The sequence below is a fragment of the Asparagus officinalis genome, chromosome 3 (assembly GCF_001876935.1).
Source record: "Asparagus officinalis chromosome 3, Aspof.V1, whole genome shotgun sequence".
Taxonomy (NCBI): domain Eukaryota; kingdom Viridiplantae; phylum Streptophyta; class Magnoliopsida; order Asparagales; family Asparagaceae; genus Asparagus; species Asparagus officinalis.
In genome coordinates this window covers 75,785,658-75,795,518 of record NC_033796.1, presented here as the reverse complement: position 1 = coordinate 75,795,518, position 9,861 = coordinate 75,785,658, and the positions used below count along the sequence as shown (strand labels likewise).

At 36.6% G+C, this 9,861-nt stretch overlaps 1 protein-coding gene across 1 annotated transcript; it reads right to left on the bottom strand.

Moving 5' to 3' along the window:
• Positions 7,767 to 9,152, bottom strand: LOC109835301. Its single transcript, XM_020403283.1, has one exon. It carries the CDS (start codon positions 9,150 to 9,152, stop codon positions 7,767 to 7,769), a length of 1,386 nt encoding a protein of 461 aa, XP_020258872.1.

Here is a 9,861-nt window from a genome sequence, read left to right as displayed (position 1 = left end):
AAATCAATGGAACTCTGGCTCTCCACAAGTAGGAACTATCTCGGCAGATAGGTGCAAGAGAATGCATATCGAGCTCCGGCGGTGTATAGGGTCTCCACTTGAAGTGCAAGAGAATGCATATCGAGCTCCGGCGGTGTATAGGGTCTCCACTTGAACTGAAATAAAATAAAAAATTTATCAGTATCATACAGAAAAACTATCTGAAATAAAATAAAAAATTTATCAGTATCATACAGAAAAACTATAATATTCATACTATTCATACTTCTTAAGTTTTATATTTACCTGTTCGTGTTGGAGGCCATCAAGCTCATTTCGGTAAAACTGACGGTGACGCGTCGCTGATCTGTACTGAGCGTATCGCACGTTATAACTATATGCAGAATAGCGAATATATAAGTACAAATATTCAGGTTACGAATGAAATATGTGTGTGTACAATTATACATGTATGCCAACGGATACTGTCCCTCCAAGTCACGGTGCATAAGTAAAGTGGGTCGTCCAATATGAATGCGTTCCCATGACCAAATCTGTATCAACGTACAACATCCCTTGAATTCTTTATTCTGCATCAGAGATACTCTACTCAATTCTCGATACAAATATGCCAATACCGCACTGCCCCACGATAGTACGCCGCATACACCGAAATCCTCCAGCAGTGGCAGCCATCGTGCATGTACGAGAGTCTTGCTCGCATCAGGAAATAGTACGCACCCTATCATGTGCAATATGTATGCACGAGCATGAAACTGGAGCGTCTCAATAGAGGCATCCTCTGGTATATCGCTCTGAAATGTCTGACGAAGCCACAATAGCTTCATCGCACCACTCCTCAAGTCGAGAACCTGACCAAGAAGCCTAGCACATACCTCCGGCCAACTATGATCATCGGTGCCCGTAACTGTCGGTCCATCGATCCGGAGTCCAAGTATGACGGCCACGTCCTGTAAGGTGATGGTGCACTCCTCTATATGCATGTGAAAGGTGTTGGTCTCTGGCCTCCACCTCTCAATAAGTGCAGTGATGACCGGTCAATCAAGCCTAATATAACGAATCGTCGAACACGGTCGAAAACCGGCCTGAGCGATCAGTAGTAGTACCCTCTCATCCTCAATGACCCAAGCCGAATGACTCTGGGAATGCTCGATCATCGTGATGTCTGGTACGGGCTGCACATAAAACGAGAATCAGTTTTAAGTATATTCATAAAAAATTTACATTAATCGAAGAAATATATATCTAATTTATTCGTATTACCTCTCCCGAACCAATATGGTCTGAACAATGACTCGCCTGAAGGTACAAAACGTCGGGATTTTCCGGTCCCGGATCCATAATGAATAGACATGTGATTAAAATATGAGCATATATACAGAGTGCAAGACGCTACATAATACAAGTGCATGGGTGAAATGAACAAAGTATCATACAGAACATATTACAAATAACGAGTATCATACGCTTCAAAGATAACAAATACGAATGACATACATTATCAAAACATAGTGCAAAACGCTACATAATACAAATGCATGGGTGAAATGCATGGGTGCAAAACGCTACATAATACAAAACGCTACATATTACAAATGCTACATAATACAAATCAACGCCTAATACTAACTGGACACCTATTTTTGTTGTGACCCGGTTGATCACATCTACTGCCCTTATTTCTCCTCCTAGCTCCTTCACGTCCGCCATCCATACTATTTCTAATACGCACGGAACGAGGGCGCCCCGCCGATCTCTTATACAAGGGAGGTAATATCCGTGGCCCATCTTGTGTCCAATGTCGACTATCGTATGGTGGACGAAAACACTTTTTGTACGTTTGTAGATAGTTGTATGCAGAATACCAAGCCGCGACAAATTCATAATGTGAAATGCGAGCACCACCCTGTAGTTCGGAGCAAGCTTCTACAACATGTGAACAAGGAATCCATTATAGTTGCGGTACATTGTAAGTGCACGTACAAGTGTGATCCACCAACATATTGACTTTGTAAGAGCGACTTTCTCTATGGGTTATTCCCTCGATGTAATGACCGTAAAATTTTGATACTGGTTAAAATAAATTTTTGGTATTTTAAAATATTTAATTATGATTTTTAAAAGAGTATTTGTATTTTTCTCGATTTTATAGAAATTTTCTATGATTTAAAGTCTAAATTTTATATTTATTTAAATGGTTTTTATATTTATAAATTAATTTAGTGCAATGAAAATTTTTGGGATTTATCCGTTGTATTACTGATACTATTACGTATTATTTTAAATAATACGTCATATTATTATTACTATTACGTATTAATTCTTGTATTATATTGAATTATTAATTACGTATTATTTGTGTAAATTATTATATTATTTTAATTATTACGTATCAGCTGTCGTATTAGCATAACTGGTATGTTTTATCGAGTAGATAATTATCACATAATTATTTGATTTTAAATGTAAGTAAATATATTACTATTATTATTTATTCTCGTTTAATTATACAATATGTGTATATTTCGACTATTTCGTATCAACTGTTGTATTAGCACAACATGTATGTTTTTATTTGTAGATAATTATTCCGTAATTGGTTTAATTTTTTAATACCTGTAACTATTTATTTAATTATTTTTGTTTAAATACCTGAACCCATTTGAAAATAATCCAAAGCTGTTGCTCCCCGTCAAACCCCCAACAACCATTCGTCCTAATCACGTTCTCTCCCTCCTTAATTTTTTCTAAGAAAACGGCTGCCCACGCGCACCGTAAACTTAGACTAAGCAGCTCACCATTTTCTAATCAATCATATCCTAAATTTTTTATTATTAAATTTTTTATTTAAACCACTGCCTCTCTCTTTTCTCGTGCTCACCCTCTCTCTTCTTTTTCTCTCTCATCCTCTCCCATCAGCTCACTCTCTCTCATTCTCTCTCTTCATCTCCATCTCAGTCTCTCTCTTCTCCCTCTCTTCATCATCATCACCGACCCCCTCATTTAGCAAATATTCTAACAAAATATTGTTCATTGTAAACATACGATGATCATTCTTATTCCATTTGGATTTCTCCAAAGTGGGCACAATATAAGCATCATCTATAATTTTCCATAACTCAAAGTGTTTAGATTGAACTAAAAGTTTAAATCTAACACACCATTGGGCATAGGGAAAATTATCTAATCTAGGAGCAATATTGATGACATAACCTAAACCATGCATATCCATAATATAAAAGGCAAGCAAGATACAAATAAAGCTCAAAATTAGATTGGCACAATAAGCTAACTTGGATCTTTAACTCAAGGCGATTAGACCTTAAATCAAAGAGCACCAAGCTCTGATACCAATTGTTGGATCCTAGAGGGGGGGTGATTAGGGTCTTATGCTAATCTAATCCGATTTAATGCCAATTAAAATTAATTAATAAGTTATCCTAGCAAGTATGAAATACAACAATGTATATGAGCTAGGATAAGTAATATAAACAACAAGATATATCCTAACAAAGAGATATAGGCAATGTATGTGCAAGGATATATAAGCTCAAGGGTAAACAATCTAAACTAGATAGTGGGTAATATAATCAACAAGCAATATACAAAGGCGATATAAGATATAAACATAAAAGTAAGTGCGCCAATTCAATCACAAACAAACAATATGATTACGGAGTTCAGTCCCCATGACCTACGTCTCCGCTCCTCACCTTGAGGAGATCTCCACTATCACAACCGGGTTTTCTACGTTCACCCGAACAACGTTTACACCTCACAATACAATCACTATGCAATCACACCTCACACACTAAGTGTTGGTCCTAGATTAAGCACAAACTCAATGTTACAATCTCTCACAACCCTAATATACTATGTATGCAAATACAATAAGCTCAAGTGGGTGTGTGTAAACAATGAGTGAAATCAAATCAAATCTAAACTCAATATAAAAGCTAGCTTTAAAGAATGATAATCAAATAACTAAGCAAATGTAAAGCTAGATAGAGTTTAGAAAACTTCTCCAATAGATGACAAGATGGAGAGATGGAGATTGGAGCCCAAACAAGAAGATGATCTCCTCCACTTGTGAAAACTTCTTCATAAACCAAAACAAACACTAACACACTTAAACCCTTGTTTAAAACTCTTTAAACTTGTTTAAAACATTTCTTGAGTACCCTTAGAAGTATAAGGGCATGGGGTATATATAGGCTCATGAAACAACCCCAAAAACCAATAAAAACACCCCCAAAACATTAAAATAAACAAAAAACAGAACTAGCCGTTACTGTAGCAACGGTCGGCTGCTACAGTACTTCGGTCGACCGGTACGGTCGACCGAGAGGCATATGCAAAGCTGAGAAACGTCCAGAGACATTTCCGGTCGACCGGTCCGGTCGACCGGAGTTACTGTCGCAGTGCGCAGATATTTTGTAAAATCAATTTAAAATAGTAAATGAACTCCAAAAATTATGAAGTTTTGTGGGAATGTTCTAGACATGTAGAATAACATGTCAGAGAAAGAATTTCTGAAAAATATTTTCCCAGTTGAGATAAATAAATATTTGAACACAAATTTATAGTTTCTGAAAAACTGTTAACATATACGATTTTGTAAAATCAATTGGGCATAGTAAATCAACTCTAAAAATATTCTAAACATGTATATAAACATGTCAAAGAAAGAATTTCTTGAATATCACTTCCGATTTATAAAAACTCATCTGTTTTTTAAAACATGCACGAACATGCACGAACGAAAAACATGATTTTGTAAATTCCATTAAACATAACAAATCAATTCCAAACTTGATGAAACTTTGTGAAATGTTTATAAGCATGAAAACAAACATGTTAGAAAAAGAATTTCTCAAATTGAATTTCTATTTGTGAAAACTCATGTATTTTGCAAGTATGTCCAAAACATGAAAACCTAAAACCATGCATGTATATATATAACTATATATATACATAGAAACCAAATACGTGTGTGTATATTATATTGAGCTTAGAGTATCTAACACACATAATATAAATCCTAAACTAAATTACCCAAGCTTGATCTTGATCTTCATTGAGCTCAACTTGGTACACGTGCGGATGAAGCTTGAACTTGATCTTTTAACTTGAATTGTATAGGCTTCAACCCGACATTCCTCCAACCTCCTTTGGATATCATCGTTGAAGCGCAATCCATCCAACCTGCAACAACGTTGTTTGTCTATAATAAATAATAAAACACAAATACTAGACAAACAACATTAGTGATAAATTGTTTGTTAAACATCATCAAAACAAGAAGGCCAACAGCTATCGCCTTCCTCCTGCAGTGCATAGCCGACGTCACGCTCCACCACGTTCGATTCGACCCGCGGACCCGTCGACGTCGATTCGTTTGACGAACCCCGAGGCAAGATCCCTATACTCTTTTGACTTATCATTCAATTCTTGGATCCGCTCTGAATTAATTAGTTGCTTGCAAGATCCCTATTCTTCCTCAGTACAATTTTAGAATGATTACAGGTTAATTATGGATACGAACTCGTGTCTCGAATAATTATTCGTTACAAATATAGAACTGTCGTGAACATATTGGACTGAGAACTATAACGTATAGAACTGTCGTGAACGAAATGGACAGTGGACAATAACATATGACCATTCATATTGTAATACATATACTGTGATGACCTGCACGGATTTACTTGACGAATGATATTGAAAAGTACTAAAAATAATATTTTGATAATAGATACTGTAAAGATAAAATAAAATAAAATTATTTTAGAATAATTTATAATTTTGAAGAATTTGTTGACAAAATAATCAATTTAAAATAATTATAATAAAATTTTTGGTGAAAAATCATTTTAGAGTAATTATAATAAATTAATAGAATTTATTTGACAAAAGAATTATTTTAGAATAATTATAAATAATTTAAAAAATTTTATTTTAGAATAAGTATCAATTTAGAATAATTTCAATAATTTAAGAAAGTTTTATAAAAGGAATTATTTTAGGACATTTATAAATATTTTTTAAAAGATTTATTTTAGAAAAGGGATTATTATGAAATTTTTCATGATTTATGTTTCTTAATTTTAAGTTTGTGATATGCTATGATATTGTTGTATATGATTAGGTGTATTTATTACTCTTTGTTATGCATGAGAACTGTTAGAAATTCATGACTAGTGTGGCATGGTGTGTCCTGTTAAACCTGTGTATATGTTAGCTTAGAAAAACAAGAGAGTTGAGATGGGGAAGTTAATGTTCATGTGATCGGATAAGACTGTTGATGTATCTTCCAGGCTCTCTCCCGTGGTTGGTGTCGCCAACGGGGTTGGTTTGTAGGGCTAAAGTGAAGTGTGTACATCACTTTGGTCAGTGGGAAATTTATTTCGTCATCCGAGTTCTGTTTGAAGTTCGGACCAGGAAGAAACGAATTGCGTGCAGTCCTCTAGGCCGCATGTGTAGCGGGATTGGATGCACATAGAGGTTTTGTGAACAGTCAGTTATCCGATGACAGGAGCGTTGACTCTGTGTGAGATGTGATCAGTGACCTGTTATACAATGACTAGTAGTATGACCTCGTTACTTGGATGATTAGTTTATCGCTAACTGCATGACCTAGTTACCCGATCGATTTTGGATTCTTCTGATTATTATATTCTGGTGGTGGATTTTATTTAGATTATTACTATTGTTATTATTATTGCTCTTGCATTGGTCGTACGACCGTTTCTACTTTCCTTGTGGGATCTTGCCGTGTGCCATGCACCCTGACGTACACCTATTTTCTCTGGTGTATGTCAGATTTAGAGGACAGACAACTACATTTCGGAGTAGTACATGAGCCAGAGGATCCTCCGCAGGAGTGCTTCGCAGACCGAGCAGAAGAAGCCGAAGCTTAGTTATTCTCTTTAGTTGTTCGATGGTCTTAGTTTACTTTTAGTACTTTCTATTTTCGCCTGATCGATGTATTTTATATTTCTTCAGTATTTCATTCAGATCATTTTGTATAAGGGCATGTTTGGCCCGAATATTATGTCTGGGATGATATTTCAGTTGTGATATGTATCATTTTGTTCTGAGTTGTTATTATATTCTCGCTACTGTGATCGGGGACCTGTGCCTTCGCTTTATATTTGCTTGACGCTTAGCGTATTAGATTGATGTACATTGCAAGTGCACGTACAAGTGTGATCCACCAACATATTGACTTTGTAAGAGCGATTTTCTCTATGGGTTATTCCCTCGAGCACCTCCCATTCATTAAAACTGTATCGTACAACCTGAAATGACCGAGCTTGTACAATCCGAGCCGCTAGCATTTCATCAACCTTCGGTGTTAGCTCTGAGCGCATATTTTCACCAAGTTCTCGACGTCGAAGAAAGAATTTATTAAGCCTGTAAAAAGTTTTAGCAACTAGTGCCTGTATTGGCATGCCACGTGCTCCCCTGAGCACGCCATTGAAGCTCTCAGACGCGTTCGTAGTCATCATACAAAACCGTTTGCCGCCATCCTCACATAAAGCCCACTTATCAACATTGTTTGGACCCAAACTAGTTTCGATCCAATCATGTGCAGCTCGTGAAATGAACTTAATCCTCTCTCGTATTTGTTCATAAACATATTTTTCTGTTGCACAACCAGCTTGCCAAAGTAAGTCTTGAACCTGAGCGTTTCCATACTTCTTCTTGAAGTTGTCTCTAATATGTCGCAAGCAATAGCGATGTGCATGTGGTGGCGGGAAATGTCAGAGGAGTGCTCTTGGAATTCCTTTCATCCTATCGGATATGAATATAATCGGCCGCGTCTCCACACTAGGGATATGATATCTAATGCATGTAAAAAACCAAGCCCAATTCTCTGTGTTTTCAACATCAACCACTGCGAATGCTAAAGGAAACAACCCGCCATCCGCGTCAACTCCGGTTGCAACAAGCAAAACGCCTTTGTATTTACCATATAAGTGAGTTCCATCAATGCTAAGAAGGGGACGACAATATCGAAACCCCTCAATACAGGGCCCAAATGCCCAAAATACACCGGTGAACCGCCGTTCTCCGCCATCAACGGGGTCCGAAGATACTTCGTAGACAGTCCCCGGATTTTCTCTTTTGAGTGCTTCAAGATAATGAGGTAAGATCTCATACGAATTATCCCAATCCCCGAATATTTTTATCATCGCCTTCCTCCTAGCATTCCAACACTTGTGATATGATACATCCAAGTTGGTGGCTTTATGCACTAAAAGACGGATATCTTTCGGTCTTAGATCAAGATCCTCCCTCAGATACGGTAAAATCAATCGACATATAAAAGAAGAGGACGCATTCTTGTTATTCATCTCTAATCGAGGATTGCTACAAGTGTGGAGTCCATTGTATGCCGTGATTTTGAATTGCCCACATACTCTTGCACCCGAGCGTGAATTAAGCTTCCACGGACACCTCGCATTGCCGTCGTGGTGTCCACTATTATCTTCGACATCGTCATCTTTGCGATAGAAACAAACCACATTATAGCTTGTAGTATTATTTTTGGTTGGCCTGAACTTCACATTTTTTGCAATGGAATACGTGCGAATAGCATGGATTAATTTCCCCTTACTATCGTAAAGATCTCCCATCATGAATGAGAAGTCCTCGGCCTGTGTATCAACACCGCTATTAGTGCCAATAGGAACACTTTCCATCGCGGAGTTATCAATCCATTCATCTCCTTGAAGTTCATCGGGCGGCGGATCCTCTAAGACGACATACTCATTATTAACATAACATCCGTCGATGTGTTGGTTTTCCCCGTCATCACGATCTATCAAGGTCATGCTATTAATTTGTAATCCCTCCTCTTCATCATCATTCTCAGATTCGACACTTTCATTATCTTCTTGAATTCCCGTGTTAGTATCGAAAGCATTCGAAGTGCCCACGAACGAAGGACCGCTCATGTATTGTGATTGTGTCCAACATTCATCTTGCTGAGGAGATAAAAAGCCTACGGAATCAACTTCAGGATCCTCCAACATGCGGGAATACATTCCTTGGGAGTTCAACGATTTGCCCAAATCCCTCTGATGTTTTTCAATGAACAATTCGACCGAACGCTTCTCGTCGTGTAAGACATGAATGAGACCCATATCGCAGTCACTTGATATTTGAATGCCACTTGTTTTGTTCCCCACAATAGGATAATTTCAAACCACACTGAGGTGATACTCACGTGAGTTAGTTAATGTAAGTTTGTGTAATTCATTAACCAACTCATCGAAAGTACACGATTTTGTTATGAACAACGGTCTCGTCGCGCCTCCTTCATAAACAGGCATATTATTTTCGAGGTAATTGATCTTCCCATCATAAGAACAGAGAATTACGATTCGATCGTTCATCGTTAACTCTGAAGAGTGAAAAGTTCAAGATCAATATTACACGAAAAGCAAAATAAATATTGATTGTTACTAATTTTTACATTTAGGTAGTAACTCTAATTTCCACATTAATTCATAATTTCAACTCTAAATGCACAAAATTATTTGATTTTTCTTCACAAAATTCGTAAATAATCCACAAAATTATTGATAATTTCCCCTCTAATTTCAAAAAATTATTGATAATTTCCCCACTAATTCCACAAAAATTATTGATAATTTCCACACTAATTCTTCACAAATTTCACAAAATTATTGATAATTTCCCCTCTAATTTTCACATTTATTGATAATTTCCCCTCTAATTTTCACATTTCCTCACAAAATTCGTAAATAATTGCGAAATTTCCACACTAATTCCACAAAATTATTGATAATTTCCACACTAATTCTTCACAAATTTTACAAAATTATTGAT

Bases quoted from the DNA above. Each gene is read 5' to 3' on its own strand.
- LOC109835301 (XM_020403283.1), bottom strand. From the start codon at position 9,152: ATGGGTCTCATTCATGTCTTACACGACGAGAAGCGTTCGGTCGAATTG.